This window comes from Tauraco erythrolophus, chromosome 17 (genome assembly GCF_009769465.1).
Source record: "Tauraco erythrolophus isolate bTauEry1 chromosome 17, bTauEry1.pri, whole genome shotgun sequence".
Classification (NCBI taxonomy): Eukaryota; Metazoa; Chordata; class Aves; order Musophagiformes; family Musophagidae; genus Tauraco; species Tauraco erythrolophus.
In genome coordinates, this window is record NC_141481.1 from 12,556,314 (window position 1) to 12,574,643 (window position 18,330).

Here is an 18,330-nt window from a genome sequence, read left to right on the forward strand (position 1 = left end):
ATTTCAAACAGATGTCTTTGCTTTGTGTGAGAGCTAGAAGCAATTACCAAATGTTGTGAAATACAGGGAAACACTGGCCTGTGAATATTTAAAATGGAAAATACAGCTTGTAATGGCAGAAACTGCAGCTTCAAAACATGAATCTAAATGTTGTCCTTTTGCAGGTGTGTTTGGTGAGCAGTCCTGGCAGCTGTGGCATTTCTTCCTCTTTCATAGTAAAGCTGGCACAGACAGAAATACCTGCTGGGGTGCTCAAGGCCTTGCTCCGATGCACCCTGCAGCCCACGAATAATTAAGTTTAATTGCTTTTTGTGAGAAAAGCCACAGCAGAAAGCACCTGATTTGCACCTTTATGCTAAATGCTGAAATTCTGATCCATAAAATGCTGGTCTTGGGCATACTGAAAAGTGTAATTTAAAACAGCTTCTCACTAACCAGTTAGTGGGAAAACATGGTGCTTATTTATATTTACTTAGAGGGGGGGCTCTGGCAAGAGCTTTACGCTCCTGAGTCTGTGCAGGATGACTGTACCTTTGTCAAAGCAGTGGAAAGACACAACTTTAGTCACGGGTGCTGTCCTGTGATGAAGTTGGGCCTTAAAGAGTGACTAAATTGGCATCTTGCTGCAGATGTCAAGTGCATCCTCATCCAGTTTAACCTGTGTATGCCGCAGGGAGGGCCCTGATAGGGGACTCCAGACAAATCGTGTACGCTCGACAGCGTAACAGAAATGAACCTGCTAATTGTTTGTTGTGGGTTTTTCTTATCTATTTACTTTCCAGACAAGCTTCCTTCTCCAGCCACTCCTGAGCCTGATGGCACGGGCCAGCTGCCATCCCGGTGCCTGGTGGGGACGGCCAAGACCCGCAGCTGTGGCGGCAGTGCCCAAAGCAGCACCCGCTGTTTGGTGCCTTATGGACTTTGCGTCGGGGCTCTCGCAACCCTGGAGGGGGCCCCTACCCACCCATCGCGCTCATCCTTCTCTGGAGAGACAGCTGAAATGCAGCGTTAGTACTGGGGTCCCCACAGTATCCCCCCTCGCTGCCGCGGGGGCGATGGGGGAAGATGGCGCCGGCGGCGACTCCCCTCAGCGCGCCGCGAGGCGGGAGGGGGGTGGGGGGGGAGGGCGTCGCCTCGTGCCCGCCCCTCGCGCGCCCTCCCCCCCCTCCCCCTCGCGGCGCCGCCATCTTGCAAGCGGACAACCGGAGGGGCTGAGCTCCGCCGCTGCCTCTGCCTCTCCCCCTCCCCTCCGGCCGGGCTGCCTTCTCCCGGGGCCGGGGGGCCGGAGCCGGCAGGTAAGGCCTTCAGAAAGGGGCGCGCCCGCCCGCTCAGCCCAGCTCAGCCGGCTGTGTGAGGACAGGACATCCCCCTTCCCCAGCGCTCTCTCCCCTTCTCCACACAGCGCTCCGCCGCCCGAGGAAGGGGCTGCGCCGCCCTTCCCTCAGGCGCCCTGCGGGACGGGGGGTCCCCTCTCCTGGGCCGCCCCTCTCCTGCGCGACAGGGGCCTCCCCGCCGGCTCCACAGGTGATGGGCAGCGGTGTGCTCGCTCCCGCGCCGGGGCTGCGGCGTGCCCGGGCCTCTCCCCCCGAGAACGGATCCTCGGGTGCCCTGGGCTGCCTGGGCAGGTGTGCCCTCCCGGGGCCGGGGTAGCCCACCTGGAGCAGCTGAAGGACTTGGAGGGAGGTGTGGAGTGGAAGGGTCGGCCCCCTGAGGTTTAGCCCAGGGGGATAAGTCAGTGTGGAGGGCCCTTGTGGGGCCGGGAAGATTCCCCGTGGGAGGATGATTGAGAGGGTTCAGTCTTCCTCTAGCCCGTTCTTTGTACCAGGATTATCCCAGACAGTTATTCCTGCCTCTGTCACTTTCCGTGTGGACATGCTCCATTCGTGGTGTAAAGCCATGGGAGTCATGTGTGCCCAGTCCAGTAATTGCTGTGTTCATCATGATGTGTCCGTGTTATTGTGTGCAGCCCAAAAGAAAGTGTCGGAGTTTGTGGGCTGCAGCCTACTTTGTGGTGTGTGTGTGTTCTCCCAGATCTGATGCAGGCTTGGAAGACTTGTCCACCTCAAACCAGAGGGTTGTTGTCCCGTGTACCCTTGTGGAGTCATATCTTTACATGTCTAATAAAGTTTTGTGAGCTTGCTCTCATCCCAACACCTGTTTCAAGGCTGATACATCAATATTACACTACAAAATGTGACTTCCCTGCCCTCCCACACACACTGTAGCCCACTTCTTGCTGCTGGAGGACATCCACAAGAAAGTGCTTGACCTGTGGTTATGTGAAGAGCTCTGTTCAGTGTTTCTTGTGAATATGTCAGTATCTTGTGGCGTAAGGTGCACCCTGGGCAATAATCAGGAGCCAACGACTTTTGTCTTCCAGCAGATCTCTTAACTCTCCTCATTTCTCTCATCCATGGAGCTAAGAAGGTAACACAACTGGGAAAGTCTTCACCGTGTTTTTAGTAACATTGAAGTTATCTCTAAGTTGTTTCCATCTAATCACACAAGCAGGGTGCTTTCAGGTGTTCTGAGACCTAAGAGCATTTCTAGTACTTGCTTACTTTGCTGGATTTCAAATATATCTTTAACACTGTTGTGAATATTTGACACATGATGATGATTAGTTAAGAGCCGAGAGTTACAGAGGGTGAGTATGCAGCACAACAAAGAAAGAATCTAAGAAAAAGGTTTTTAATTTGCCTTAAATTGTCGAGTACTTATTTGAGAAGGGTATAGTTGATGTCTGTAACCATGCTGCCTTTTAGGTTGTGTTGATTGGTTGTTTTTTTTTTAAATATTTTCATCTGAAAGCAAGGCAGAAGGGAGTGGGGTCTTCATTTGGTGGTATGGGGGGTGCACCAGGTTCTAGTAGAGGCAAAACACCTAGGTGCTAAATTCTGTTGCTGAAATGGTTGCTATTTGTGCCCTCTTTCTGCATGGTTTAGAATTTTTGATGACAGACAGGTTTTCATTCACAGCAGTTGTGCATAGCACAGCCTCTTCATGAAGAGATTATTTTGTTGTTGTTGAGAAGTTCCTGATGTCACTTTGGCTCTTAACTGTGAGTGAATCAGGTACAGTTCCTGTGGTGAGGTCAAACTGAACAAGAGTAGTAGTAGAAAGAAACTACTTTTCAACAAGTAGTTGAAAAAGTGGTGAGTTTCTTGAGTTTCTTCATAGAGCTAGTCAGCTGTGCCTGTAAGAATGAAAACTTGTTTTTCTTTTAGGTGCTGTTTTGCAGTACTTAATAGTTGATACACCATTGTTGTTTTTTTTTTTTTTGTGACAGATTATGTGTGACTATTAGATAATTACGTTTCTCAGCAGGGAGGTGTTTACCAGTAAATTAAGTTATTGGTTTATCCTGACTTCTGTTTACTGTTTATTTTGTTCTGAATTATGCCACTCATATTGGATATTTTCAGTCCCCTACATGATGCTGAAATGGAGGATGAAGGATTGGACTGTTTATACAGCAGAAGTGAAGTGCTGTAGCCTAGGATTTTTTTTAATTGAGTGCTACTTTGATCTATCAGTGGCTGCTAGTCAATTTGATTTTTTTTTTTCCCTTTTATTGTAATGAAATGTTATAGTAGAAGTCATGAAAATGTGGTGTTATAAAGAAGAGTAAAAAGTATCAAGATGAAATCCCCTCAAATCCTTGGCGGGATTAGTGGTTTGTGCCTTTATTGGGGGAAAAAAAGTGTAGATTTCCTTTTGATATTTTTCTCCTGTTTTCATAGGAGAAATATTAGTATCAAAGAATGACAACAACTGCTGCACCAAGTGGATGCATTGTGCAAGAGGTCATTATTTACAGCTACCAACTTTATTGAACTCTTCCTTACAGTTCATCCTTATTTGTAAGTTTATATTTTTTTTGCAAAGTGATGGAAAGATACACAGCTGTGGAAATAGATTCTTCCAGATAATTTAGCGGAGCCGGGCACTCTCTTTAGCTCAGCTCTGCCTCGTTTTGTGATCTTCAAAAAGTCGATAAATGTTGCTCTGTTCTGGAGAATGAACTGGACAATCTGATGGAAAAGAGAATCTGTGTTACTAGATGGTAGCCTGAGGAAAACATTTAAAAAAAGAAAAAAACCCAAGGAAAAAATGCTGTTGAAGTTAAGAGGTTGTCTAGGGGATCTTTGGAGGCCTCCAAGGAAGCGTTGTGCTGGAGGGTATGCAGAGCTCGGGGCAGGGCAAGGAAGGTGAGGCAAGCTGAAGCCCCCTTCTCTGTGCCATCTCGCTGGGTATGCTGAGCTAGGTTGGTAAAGGGTATGGCTTGTGGGTAACAGCACTCCGTAAGGATGTATTCCTGATACTTTGGAAGCAGTGTTAACAAGGATTAAGGATGCTGGAAAATGGAGGCTTATGGGAAACTTCACTTTCTGAACAGAGAAAGCTTGTTTCTTTTTGTTTTTTTTAACATTGTGGCTTTGACAGACCTTTAATCTCTTGCAGTCTGTTAGAAGCGGAAAAACAACTTAGGTTTGATGTTTTGTGTGCCATCGGCTGAAGTTGGGACCATCATGAACATAACCAAGGGTGGACTGGTGCTGTTTTCAGCTAATTCCAATTCGTCGTGCATGGAGCTGTCAAAGAGGATTGCTGAGTAAGTGAAATCCTGCGGGGCAGCTTCCGATCTTGGTGATAGTATTGCTGAGACCGATTTCTCTGTTTAAGGAAAATCAGGAAAACTGCCACGGTTGGCAAGAACATGTAGTGTACTGTATGGGGCAGCGTATTTCAACAGATCAATAACACAGAAAATAATTTGTGTTTAGGCTGTGTGGTGGCAGGTTGTGACTGGCTGCAGTGTGTTGTGGAGAACACGTGGAAAATTAGTGTTTGTACGGTGTGAAATGGTCACAGCAGGAGTTTTTATCGTTTTAGTATTCTTGTAGCAGAGTTTTTTTTGTTTTCTATAGAGAAGAATGATTTAAAAGTGGTCTCTTAAGTGTTGTACATGTTTATGTTGCCGTGTATATATACAGGGCAATATACATAAAATATATACAGGAACACATCCTAAAAATTACAAGTTGTTACGTAATTTAGTAATCAAGCTGCTTTTTTTTTTCCTCCATTGCTCGTTCTTCTGAGTTTGACTTGAAAATGAGTTCAGCTTAGCCTGCGGCACAGCTGCTGGAAATCTAGATGCTTTGTTAAGAGATTCCCAGTATAATTACTGGTTTTATGGTTGGAAGTTTTCTTTTCTTGGTTTTCTCCTGCAAAATATAGCCATTTCAGGAAATGTTGCATTGTGTGGGCTTTGTGTTTGTTTTGTCCTTCGTTTTCCCATATTGACTTTTTATTTTTTCCCACTCCTGCAGGCGCTTAGGAGTTGAGATGGGGAAGGTTCAGGTTTATCAGGAGCCAAACAGAGGTGAGCATTTAATTGTCAAAACTGGAAGCTTACCTGACTATGGTGTGCATGTACTGGCTACCGTTTTCTTACTCTGTTGAATTTTGCTGTTGCAAATGTTGCATGTTTCTCTTCTTGGCAGAAACAAGAGTGCAGATTCAGGAGTCTGTGAGAGGAAAGGATGTATTTATCATTCAAACGGTTTCAAAGTGAGTAACTAAAGACACTGTGCTAGCATTTTGACACGGGCTGTCCATAGGAACGCTTCTGTTTTAATTTTCCTTTGCATTCTATGTATGTGGTACAGTGCAACAAGCTTAGATTAACTAGGTAGAGGCTTCTCTTTGTGATTCTTTTGGGTTCTTCGTTTTTTTTTTTTTCTGATATGTGCACAGAGAAGACATCAGTATAAGCTAACCTCTGTGATTTTCATTTTCAGTGAATATGTCAATGAAACTTTCCCTGGGGTCTCTGCATTCTTTTGCTTATGTCATTCTCTTTAAATTATTCCCTTTTCAGCTACCCTGTCTCCAGCACTGTTACAAAGCTCTAAATGTAGGAGGAATGTTTCCTAGGCAATGTGTCCCGTGATTCAGAAGACAACTTTTATTTTTTATGTGAAAAGAACTTTATAATGCTAAGACATTTTTTCTAATGGCAACAGAAATAGGTGGTCTCTTAGTTCGTGACCGATTCTCATCTGAAAAATACCTTTTCAATGTCTTCATTTATGGAAGAAAATAGCTGGTAATTGTTAAATATTTAACCTGCTGTTGGTTTTAACGGTAGAGAAGTATGTTGTAAAGTCTGAAAGTGTTTTTTTTTTTTAAAAAAAAAAGCTTATCTGTATTGAAAAATTTAACTATTTTGTTTTGTGCAGAATAGAAAGAGATGTTGGAGGTAAATTACGGACTACTTTGTTACAGCAACACGCTGTATTATTAAAAGCCTGAAAATGGTATAACAAAGACTGCTGAATTGCCCAAAACAGCCAACTGGAAAAAAAAAAAGTAAACTGTTATTCTAGTGAAGGATTAAAATGCTGGGTCCAGGGCATTTGTCATCCTGAGATGCACAGCTGGATTCTTAGGGAAAATCGCTCAGTCACCATACTCTCTATTCCCCTGGAGTAAAATCTCTGGAGTGGGTTAAATGCAGGATTTTAAATCTCTGGATATTGTCTTAACTGCAGGATTTTTGTGCATGAGATACAGAACTAGATGCTTCTTGTTCCAGAGATGTGAATACTACGATCATGGAACTCCTGATCATGGTGTATGCTTGTAAAACCTCCTGTGCCAAAAGCATTATTGGAGTGATTCCCTACTTCCCGTACAGCAAACAGTGCAAGATGAGGAAAAGGGGCTCCATCGTGTCTAAACTACTGGCTTCAATGATGTGCAAAGCTGGTAAGAATGCAGGTTGTTATGAAATAATCAGGGCAATGGGGGCTCCTGCTGTCAGCTTTCAGGTTTAGAGAGGCTGGTGCACAAGTTGGGATTCTGTTTGAAAATAACTGCCAAGTTTTTCGTGAGTTCAAAACCCAGATACGAAAGGAGAACGTAATTAGAAATGTTTCCAAATGGTGAGTTCATAAAAAATCCAAATTTGTAACAGCCATTTTACATTGTGTCCTGCCAAGCTGGTAAAACGAGTTTGCTGGACTCTGCTGCTTTGGGCCGTGGTACCCATCCCTCATAATGCTGTTCTTTGCCTTTCTGACACCCAGACATTTGTGCTTTGTCATTTCTAGCTTGTTTTTATCTGTAGGATGAACGTGCTTTATAGCTGTCCTTTACATTTGAGATGATGTGGGAGAGTGAGGTTACTAATTTTCACAGCCTTCAACACCTTTTCTGCTCCTTTCCTTTTGCTCCTGCCCCTGGGAAAAATGGCCAGTTACAATGAGCACAGTGTCATCTGGTTTCTTGTTTTGAGAAGATGATTAAGATTTGGGCCCCTTTTTCAGGAGTCCAGAGCTTTAATGCCAGCTGTGCCAGGGTCTTGCTATGTGGCATAGGACAGTTTATCTTATTAGTGCTTCCATTTTGTCACGTGTCGAATGGAGAAGGATCTTACCTGCCTCAGTGTGGCACTACTGAGTCAATTATGGAGCGTTCTGAGGTTCTTTTAAAAAGGACACTGTAGAAATCTTGAAACATGGTGTACTTAAGAGGGACGTAGTTAATATTCTATGTACTTTCACTAAGTATAGTTTTCTTGTTCTGATGCAGCTTAGGGATTTTGTTCTGGAGAAACTTCTGTGAAACTTACTAGAGAAATAAAGAGCGTGTCTGTTTTTCTCTCTTACTTTTCTTGATGTGCTTGTCTGTATGTCTTTTTTGTTCTTTTTTTTTTTGCAAGGACTAACTCATCTTATTACCATGGATTTACATCAGAAGGAAATACAGGGCTTCTTCAATATTCCAGTTGATAACTTGAGAGCGTCTCCATTTTTATTACAGTACATCCAAGAAGAGGTGAGAAAGGCCTGCTGTTAGAGTTGGTTTTTTTAAATTATTTTTCATCATGTCTCAAGGCTTCTGAAAGAAATTCCTCTGAAAAGACTAACTCTTCAAATGGTATTTTGAAGGGGAAAAGGTCACGTTGGGCAGGAAGCGGTGTTGGGGCAGTTGATTCTTTTCTTGCCCACAGCTTAAGTTGTGCTTTCATGAAGAGCTGGCATTTTGTTGTCCATGCAGCAATGCTGTTCTCTCATCTTAGGTATATTCCCCTAATCAGTATTAAAAAAAAATAAGGATTTTCTTGCTCTTGATATCCTCTTCCTTTCCTATTTCCAGTTTTCTTGATGTTTATAGGATGGACTGCTTGGTAGGTGTAACTTATATCACACTATGAAAACACTTTGGAAGTTAAGTTGTAAACTATGAGAAAGCCTATTGGTCATACTCTGAAAGTAAACCAGATGAGTTCTTGTGTGGAAATCTTCACCTGCTGTTTGTTCAGCGTGTCTTGACTTGAGGAGCTTAATTTCTGATGTTCTGTGTGCCCGTTTCTCCATCTCACTTTTATAAGTGCTTTGAGAAGTGCTGCTGGTAGATTCATGTATGCAAATTGTGCAAATGATAATTGTAGGTATAAGATGCATATTATGCCTCTGACTAATGATAATTTGGGATAAAGCAAATGCTTTCTTCCTGGTGAGAGAAAATGTTTGGCTCACTCTTACTTTTGAATCCAAGGTATTTCTTTTAGTAGAGATATGAATGCCTCAATTAAAAAAAAAAACCACAAAACCAAAACAAAACCCACCACTGGCAAAAAAAAAAACAACAAACAAACCAAACAAAAACCTAAACAAACCCCAAACCAATCCAATATGATCTTGTTATGACAGTGTTAAAATCTGTTTGGGGAATCAGTTTCTGTTTGAATCTATTGTTGTCATTTCATTTAGTAATAGAGTCAAAGAGGATGGTAGAACAAAGCTCCAGACTCTGGCTTTGCCACATTCATCTTGTGTACCAGGAGGGAAGTATTGCATGTTATAAGCACTTAATAAGTTAAAAAAAAAAAAGGCAAAAAAACCCCACCTGAAAACCAAATATGCAGATACAAGACAAGTTGTGCCTTTATATGTTGCTTGAATTTGTGGATTATGGTCGGTAACAAGATCATGTTCCCAGTTTAGTCTTGAAGCACGTTTTGATCCATGAGCTGGTTTACAAAGACTCGTTGCAGCTTTGAGTCTGGCGCTGCTGTGCAGTGTATCGAGTGAGTAGAGATCTGCTGAAGTGTGTGTAGAGAGGTACTAAAAGATACTTTCAGTTTTTCTATTTCTTCATTCCTCTGCTCGTCGATGAGATGTCGTGCTGGAACTAGAGTTGACTGTTCCTGCTGACATGGGATCTATATTGGCAAGTACTTTCACCAGCCAGGTCATTTATGGTATCTTTTCTTAAAAGTTTCATCGAGTGCTGTTCAGGAAGAATTTAGTATTCCTCTCAGGTTCATGGTGGCAGCAGTTTGCGGTCTGTCCTGCCTTGTGAATTGCAAAGCATGAACAATGTTTCAAACAGGAGTTGTGGTGGGGTATATTGGGAAGCGTGAAATAGTCCAGCTCGATAAGAATGGAGGTCACTTAAAAAGCATTTAACTGAAAGTTAAGAGGATGGGGGCTTGTCGTTGTTCCCTGTTGGGAATTCATGCATAGATGTGAAGAGGATGACTTGGTGTTCTGGGATGAAGACGATCTAATCAGTGAAATTAATGTGGTAAACATGAATTTGGTGATTTTCCTTTGTCTGCTTAGCAGATGTTCAATACTTAGTGCCTTCTCTCTTCCCCATGTGCACGTGTTAATCTTGGATTAATGTAGCTGTTTGTGACAAGAAGTTGTTGACATCTTCCTGTCTTTTGAATGACATTTCTGGCTTTCTGACTTCACTTTTAAAAAGCTGAGAACAAATTTGATAATTTGGCAGGGGAAAAATGAGGCAATGGTGTTTGAACAAGATCAAAGCCTTTATTATGTCAAGTGACAGGCCCTGCCTTGTCCATACCTTCCGTCATGTTAATCTTTGCAGCCTGTTGTATAACTAAGTGTGTAAAAGACAGAACATGCTGAATTCCCAGGATCATAGGTGGAGTTAGTAGCATTGCAGATTATTAATGTTGCCTGACACGTGCTCAGAAAAGCTCTTGTTTTCAGTTGGTTGGGACTGTGCCCAAATTCAGAACTCGTTTTTTTCTTTCCCATGACTATTTCAAGTAGAGTGCTTTTGGAAGTGTCCAGCGAGTGTGGTTAGTATGTTTGAGGACAGGGTTGTGGAAGAACTTTTCTTGCTGAAGTTGAAAAGAAAAAACAAGTATTTCTGTGCTCTGGAACTGGTACTTGACAGCAAGGTGATGAACTGCTTGTCAGAGTATCATCCCCTCAAAATTGTGAGATCACAACTGTAACAAATCAATTTGCAGGTATTTAGTAAAGAGTCTTCTGTCCCTTAATGCTGGGATTCTGAGGGTTGGAGCTGCTCTGTAGGACTTTGCTTGCTGTTACAGCTGAGAGTGGCTGTGGAGTATCGTGGCGACTGATGGATGGACAGACAGGTTCTCTGTGGCAGACAGATTGCTCCAGAGCAGCACAGTGAAGGAAAATGCTGAATTTGCAAGGAAGGGGAGGAGATACTAGAGGGAACATAGATTGCTGTTGGAAAGGAGGACTGGAAGTGCAAATGGTGGAATGCTCGAGAAGTTACGGATAAGGAAAGAAGGGTCTGATGTGGAGTCACTTTGCAGAGAAATCTGAGAGACAGGGACTAAAATGCTGCCTAAATGGAGAGGAGGAGTCTGGAGTGAAAACGTGGTATGAGAACGGAGCAGGGCAGGGGCAGCTAACTCTGGAGCAGATGGAGCTTGTGGAGACTGACTGAGGTACCCCTCAGACCTTGGGATGAAACCCAGACTTCCTGGTGTTGGCAGCAGCATCCTCTAGTGCTCATCTGCGCAGAAGACAGTTTGCAGCAATATTGAACTGTGGCTCCAGAATCAGTGCAGTGGATGTGGAATTTTTACCCCTTTCGGTGGTCCGTCTAAAGAGTCAGTATGTGATGGAGAGGCGTTACTTTTTTTTCGGTGTACGCTGAAAAACCACCCTAAAACTAGGAAATAGGCGAAATACCTGAAAGACTGCCGTGTGCACGCACAAGACAGCTTAAATTAAACAGGAAACTTTAATTTTGATGGTTTCCTGTTTCTTTCAACACTTGACCTTGTAGCCCTGATGTTCTTCTAAAGCAGTTACTTTTGTGTAATCTGTAATATAACTTGATGTTTATGAAAGGTACAATTTTAAGTTAAAATCTGAATTTTCTAAATACTTGGTTTTACTGAGCTGTGAACTCCGATCGTGTACCATGGATTCTTGAGGTTGCTTTGTTATGTTAGGTAAAATGTTCGATGCTTAAAATTCTTCTGGCAAAATGAAAGTTCTCTGATTCTTACTGAGTTTAAATTTGTCTGAAGATATGAAGTAGACATTCCTATCTGTTATTTACTACAGATACCAGACTACAGGAATGCTGTAATTGTGGCCAAATCACCTGCGTCTGCAAAGAGGTGGGTAAGATCTGCTCTCTTGTGTTAGAGCAGGAAATCTCTATCGTGATTTTGTTCTTAGGATCAAGTGAAGGACAGATATCCCATAATTAGAAGATGCAGCCTTCAAATCCCTCCCCGTTTTGCTTTGTCAGATGTGTAGTTTTTACGTCATCGCTAAAATCATCATAAATCTAAGAGTGAGAAGCCACCCAAACAAACAAAAGGCCGAGGTAAATCAATAGAGTGCTTAGGATCAAGAAGGTATTTAATCATATTATATTTGTGTGCATTCACATTATCAAAATCCTGCTGTAAACAAAGAAAAAATGCTGGAAGTTTAACACCATTAATCCAAAGTAATTGCTTAGAACATGGTTGACGGGGTCCTAAGTCCAGCTGACTTACCATCTGGCGTGGTGAAACAGGATTTGATACGTGAGAAGATTGGAATTGGGAAGTCCTTGTTGGCTGAACAACTGCTACTGGTGGGTGAATCTCTTTAGGTGACTGTTCCTAAACTTTGGAATCACCCAGCTCTCAGCAGGTAGTCAGACTTGGATGGTGGTTTGAGATGCTGTACTTGACATGGTGACAAAACTAATAGTTTGTTGAGTAGTTATCTGGAATGTCATGTGGAGGAATTGTGGTACTCTGTAAGCAAGATTTTTGTTATTTTATATAGCAAGTGAGAAAGGCTTTAATTTGTACAGGTATAGTGAGGGGAACAACTTCTGTCGTCTTTGTTTTCCAGCAGTACTTTTCATGGGATTTCTTTTGGTTTGGCCAGTTATATCACACTTGCTTGTCTTTGTTTCTTTTACTTGGTGTGAGTACGACCTCTTGGGAGTAGGCAGACGCTTGTTGAAGTATTTTCATGCCAGTCTACACGTGCCTTTAACTGGTTAGCCAGAGAAGTTGCAGACATAACGGGTTTGTGTAGGAGAGGATCCCAGAGCTGTGGTGTTCAGCTGCTTCGTGCGTACCTGTGAGCCTTTAGGAGCAGCTTTTGAGGAGGTACATGGTGTTTGGGAAAGGGTGATCCGATGCTTCAGCCTAATCAAGGAAAACACTATTCAGATGAACGTCTGCTCGTGCAAGAGAACCTTTGTTTGATGAAGTTCAGAATGTTTCTTCGCTTTCTGAGCTGGCTGGAAAACGAATAACTCATTTTACTGTTCCTTTGAACTTTTTTCAGTTTAATGTTGCGTTTTAAAGTAATTATTATGATTTCATTGATAGGATTATGCCTTCTAAGTCATAACTCTTAAGATAAATATGTTTGGAATCATAATTTATCTGAAGTTAACCACTTGAAGAAATATCCTCACGGTATGATAACCACAGGGCAGAATATTCTTCATTTTTAATTAACTGAGCATCATGATGGGCAAGTCATTATCTGGAGTTGGAGTTGTTTGCATATGAAACAAAGCTTGAGCATGAAGGAGGTGATCCAGGCACAGGCCTTGGATGCTTATGTTAGGATCAGAGTGACTCACTCTGGACATGCCGGGCTCGCTTGGACCAGGAGACGGGATGACTGGCTTAGGCTAGATACCCAACTCTGGGGTGGCAGGGTAAGGTGGGGTGAACCTGCTGATTTTTACTTGCTGCTTCCAGCCTCTGGGATACAAGACCTGTCTGTGAAATTCCTGTTTTCCTGACTCGCTGCTTTCCCCACTCCCCCAGCTAACGTTACACTTCCTTACATGAGTTTCTAATTTTAGCCAAAGGAATTTTGTGTGGTGAAGCTTGTAAAAATCCAAGCTGTTTGATTTTGAAGAGTGGTTTGTCAGGCAAAACGATTGTCTGGATTCTCTTTTCCGTAGGATCTCTAAGATTATGTGTCAGAAGGCGAGGGATATTGTCCTATTTAGAGCACATTTTGCCAAAAATAAATAGGTAAACACTTGTTTTCTGTGTTCATATGAATATTTTTTTTTTTCCCCTATTAAATGTAGACAATCCAGACATCTAGGCTATTCGTGGTTACTGTTAGATGAGACCTGCTAAAGCATGGGATCTCAGGAATGCTGAAGGCTAGGAAATGTTTTTTTGACTGTTGGGCAAAACAGAAGGGAGTTATCACAATGATGTGACTTGCAGCATTTGTCCTGTTGCTTCAAGGCCAGTATGGATATGTTCAAGGTTATTCTGACTCTCATAAGCCTGCTGAAAAGATGCTGAGAGACAAGTGGTTTCCTCCATGTGTGTTCCTATAATTTTAGGATCATTCCCTTTTCCTTCTGAAACGTTAGAAATAAAGTGGAAATAGATTAGCATTGTAGATATCTGAATTATTTCAAGCTTAATGTATTTCTGTTTTTTCAACCCTTTCCCTGCAGGGCACAGTCCTTTGCTGAGCGCTTACGATTGGGAATTGCTGTGATTCATGGGGAAGCTCAAGATGCTGAGTCTGACATGGTGGATGGTCGACACTCACCACCTACAGCCAAAAACGTAGCTGCTATTCATCCCAGTTTGGAGATACCCAGTAAGTAAGTTTGTGTGTGAAAGTGATCACCTGTTGTCTCTTTATGGTTTTGGGAGATGGGACTGACAGTGAGGGACCGTCAAAAAGGAGTGGCTCTTTAGGGGGAAAGAGCATTACTTTTTTCTTGGGGAGAAAAAAAGATTCCTTTTTGAATGCCTTTTGTCCGTGGTTTTAGTGTGAGGTCTGTGCCCTGTGCAGGCAGGGCTGTGTCACTATAGCTAGTCAGAAGAGCCCCTAGCAGAGAGGCCCCACTCTTTTGCCATTTACTTTATCCTGTTGGAATTTTTCTGGGATACAGAGCTATAAGCTGGTCTGACACTGGTTTTATGTGTAGCCGTACGATGTCACGGGCCTTGACACAGTAAACTTGCTGAATGTGGGTGTGATCTATAGCTGCGTGAGCAAAACTTCATTGTGTGAGCCTAGCTTGGGTCTCAGTGGGGTGATTGAACTGGCTGTGTCTGCAAGCCGCTCTGTTCTCTCTACTAAAACTAAAAATTAATTGAACTGGTTAAGAATATGGGTTTAAATTAATGTAGTTAGTACCTTGACTAAGCTTAAAAAAATAATTTATGTTTTAAAATCCTTCTGTTTTTTCCCAGCGATGCTGTGATGGTTGAAATAGTTGTTGCTTCACTCTATAACGGTGGTGACCCATTTCCACACTTGAAGTAAATTGTGTAAATTTTCTTTTTCTCCTTTCTGCCCCTTTAAAAAAATTTGCCATTAATCAGTGCTGATTCCCAAGGAAAAACCACCCATCACAGTTGTCGGAGATGTAGGAGGAAGAATCGCTATCATCGTGGTGAGTGAGATGCCATAGCTTTTGGTAAATTATATTAAATGTGTTAAAGTTGCAGCAATCGAGTACATTTTCTGCTGTATCAGCAGCTAAACTTTGGTCGATGCTGGACTTTCCAAACTGCACTTTTGATCCCATGAGGCATTTTTCTGTGCACTTACTGAGGCTGACTCTGTGCACTACGAAGTGATCCACGCTGAAAAGCAGCGTTCGCACCCTGTTTCTGTGAATGGACTGGATAAATTTAAGTGCTTGCCTGAAGGTGAGGAGTTTTAGGTGGTGCTTGTACACCAGATGAGGGGAAAATCCCTGTGTTTCTATTCCGTGAGTTTAGGAATGGCAGTGAAGTAGGTGTGATGCAGCCGTATGGTTTCTCTAAAGCTGAGTGTAATCCTGGGCTTGTCGTGGAAAAGGGCAGTTTTCTGTTAGTTTGGTTTTTGAAGAGTGTTAGTTGTCCTGGGTTTTCCCTCTTCCCCCCACAGAGCAATCCCTCTTCCCCTGATGTTGCAGCAGTTTTGGACACTCTGCTTTCCCACTCTTTCACACTTACCATCCAGCTCAGATGTCTGGAGAACAACACTGATAAAAACATCCATTTTGCTTTGGCTGTGAACTGTTACACTTGAAAAAGATGTAATGTCTGTCTGAGTGTGCTGGATTGGTCCAAGGACGTGCTGAATCTTCCCTGATTCCATCTTATTTTGACAGGATGACATCATAGATGACGTTGACAGCTTTCTTGCTGCAGCTGAGACCCTCAAGGAAAGGGGGGCTTACAAGATCTTTGTCATGGCCACGCATGGCCTGTTGTCCTCAGATGCTCCCAGGCTGATCGAGGAATCTGCAATCGATGAAGTAAGCCTGGATTCCGAATTGCTGATCAAATGATTTGGGGGTTTTTTAAGCAAGCAATTTGCTCCTGACTTGATGATTAAAATATACTGTCGTGAAGAATTCAGCCGGTAGGTTCCTGGGTTCAGGCTTTCCTGCCATGGGATTGTGTACTGGAATGTAAGCATCTACACATCCTTAAACCATAGCAGTGGGAAACTAGAGAAGCAGTGAGGTGATGGACTGGCAATATTAGCAGAATTTTCCCCTCAGTGTGGGGAATATTTTTGTAGTTTCCTTTAGACCCGCGTGGCAGAACGAAAGGGAGGAAGGACGGTGCCATTAGTATCCATGGATATGTGGACATTGCCTTCCGCAGTTCTGATAGGGGAGGTGGAAAACGTAACGGAGCGATGTCTTTCTGATCGTTTTTTCTTTCTGTAGGTGGTTGTGACAAACACAATTCCACATGAAATACAAAAACTCCAGTGCCCTAAAATCAAGACCGTGGATATCAGCATGATCCTGTCAGAAGCCATTCGCAGGATCCATAACGGCGAGTCCATGTCGTACCTGTTCAGAAATATCGGACTGGATGATTAATGCTTTTTCTTCTCAAAAACCACCCCGGGCCAAACTGGAAGCGAACAGATGATGAGCTGTGAAGCATCATGCTTACCTTAATATTTCTATTGAGCCACTTCTTGTTTTCTCTTGGTTTAACAAGGTAGAACAGTTTTTAAGAGCTTTTTTTTTCCCTTTGCAGGGTTGTTTTTTTTTTGGGGGGGGATGGGTGGGGAATAAACATTTTACAAAAAACTGTTCTAGTTGCTTTTAGGTTAGTTGCACTATATACATGAGGGGAAAAAAAACCCCACAAAACACTTGAGGCAAGAATTTGGCTTCTAAATTAAGCATTCCTTTTCCAAAGCTGCTTGCTACAAGTGCTTTAAAAGATAATAAAATGAAGTGACTGTATAATATTTGCATTTTAAAAGCCAAAAAGGTGGTACTGTTGTATGCAGTTAAGTGATTTTTGTAGGAGTGCTTTTATAGAAAAGCGTATGAAATATGCACCTGTATTTATTTTCTGCGACAAAGAATAAAGATTTGGTTTGTGTGAGCTTTCTAAAAACGTCCACGTGCTAGTTACTTGTCTTCTAAAGCGTGTCCCCTTCAGAGTGATTCGCAGGTGTTGTGTTGCCGAAAGAAATCAGGAAGTGAATTGATTCTCTTACACTGATGAGTTGCTTTGGAATACGAACAGGATTCAGGCGTCTCGGCAGTAAGGTGAATAACGTGCATTTTACTCATTTTTCCCAGTGAAACACCTGCAGGCGAGGAGGAGAGGCTGCTTTTCCCCAAAACTGGTACCTGACTGTCATTTTTCAACCTGTCTTCTGCTGAGCAGTCTTGTAAAACACGAAATACAACCTTCCCCCGTCCAGTGCTATCATAAAGGTTTCTAGATGAGTTGTAGTTTGGCAGTTCTGGCACGCTTCCAGTGTCCTGCTTTGCTTCAGGGAACGTGGGAGGGAGCTAAGTCTATGGCTGGATGTCAGGGAACAACGGGGACTTGGGAATATTGTGGGGAGCAGAGGTTCCAGCTGTTAAAATCTGAATCAGCTCATCAGGTAAATGTTTTTTCAGAGGTTTCCAGCCTGGCCTGGCCGTATGGATGAGTTAAATACAGCCATAGGCAGAGCTTGTTCACGGTTGTTTTCCCAACCGTCCTTAGGTATGTGTGTGCAGAATGGCCTGTTGGCTGCTGCGCTTTGAGCTTCCAGTCTCGGAGACTTGAAGATTCCACCGGAATTCCACGTGGAATCACCACCACGGAGAAAACGGTGGTGGAGTGAACGAGCGTTTCGGGGTGGTTTGGTCTGATCTCTCCATCAGAACGTCCTGCAAACGAGCATAAGACTTCTGTCATGGCCAAAGCCAGAAGCGAACACTGGAGCGTTGACACCATTTCTCTCTTCTCAAGACACTTCTGAGGGTTTGGGGAGGTTGGTTTGCTTTTAAGGATAAAAGCTGTTATTTTTTTTTTTTCCTTCCCTTGTGTGTTGTGGCACAGCACTGGGAAGGATTGAGGCCTGGACTGTGGAAGACCCAGATATTGCTTAAAGATCTTGTTGGTGCGTTCAGCAAGTGAGACGGCGATTTTATTTAAGCACCTGCACATTTCTGCTCGGATAGCGCTGTTACTCATTCCGTGATCTTGGTTTTCATCAGTTTGTTTGATTTTTGCAGTCCTGTCCGGAGAGGCACGTTCTGTCTCTACGAAGTGACAAAAGGTGAGGCTGTAGCTGGTTGTACTTTAGTGACAGTTGGTTATTAAACAGTTCGGCGACGTTAATAGAAACACCGAGCTGACACATCAACGCTTCCATGGACTTTGGATGTGTTAATGCAGGTTGAATTCCGGCTGAGCAGGGAGGGAGAGCTCCAGCTCCTCTGGCAGTGCGCAGACCTGCTCCAGAGAGGAGAAACGCGCTGACACGGCTCGGTGACGGGCGCGTTAGTTGCAGTGTGTTTGTTTTATTAGCGGGACCTTGTGGCACATGGCTGGAAAGTGTGCTGCCACTGGGAAATCATGGAATCACAGAATGGTTCGGGTTGGAAGGGACCTCAAAGATCATACAGTTCAACCCCCCTGCCATGGGCAGGGACACCCTCCACTACACCAGGTTGCTCAAAGCCCCATCCAACCTGGCCTTGAACACTTCCAGGGATGGGGCAGCCACAGCTTCTCTGGGCAACCTGTTCCAGTGC

At 43.2% G+C, this 18,330-nt stretch overlaps 1 protein-coding gene across 3 annotated transcripts; it reads left to right on the plus strand.

The window, feature by feature from the left end:
• The first annotated feature begins 1,217 nt into the window (after window positions 1-1,217).
• On the plus strand, window positions 1,218-16,430 carry PRPSAP2 (phosphoribosyl pyrophosphate synthetase associated protein 2). 3 transcript variants are annotated; one of them, XM_086622622.1, is made up of 12 exons: window positions 1,276-1,295; window positions 3,744-3,863; window positions 4,465-4,615; window positions 5,337-5,389; window positions 5,511-5,577; window positions 6,605-6,777; window positions 7,733-7,848; window positions 11,391-11,446; window positions 13,774-13,922; window positions 14,657-14,727; window positions 15,433-15,579; window positions 16,000-16,430. In XM_086622622.1, the coding sequence occupies exons 3-12, from the start codon at window positions 4,497-4,499 to the stop codon at window positions 16,156-16,158; spliced, it is 1,110 nt and encodes a 369-aa protein (XP_086478748.1). In that variant the 5' UTR covers window positions 1,276-1,295; window positions 3,744-3,863; window positions 4,465-4,496; the 3' UTR covers window positions 16,159-16,430. The 3 variants fall into 3 exon arrangements, with proteins under 3 accessions (XP_086478749.1, XP_086478748.1, XP_086478750.1); XM_086622623.1 differs by lacking the exon at window positions 3,744-3,863 and having other exon boundaries at window positions 1,218-1,295; XM_086622624.1 differs by lacking the exons at window positions 1,276-1,295; window positions 3,744-3,863; window positions 4,465-4,615; window positions 5,511-5,577 and having other exon boundaries at window positions 5,363-5,389.
• Window positions 16,431-18,330: the final 1,900 nt, after the last annotated feature.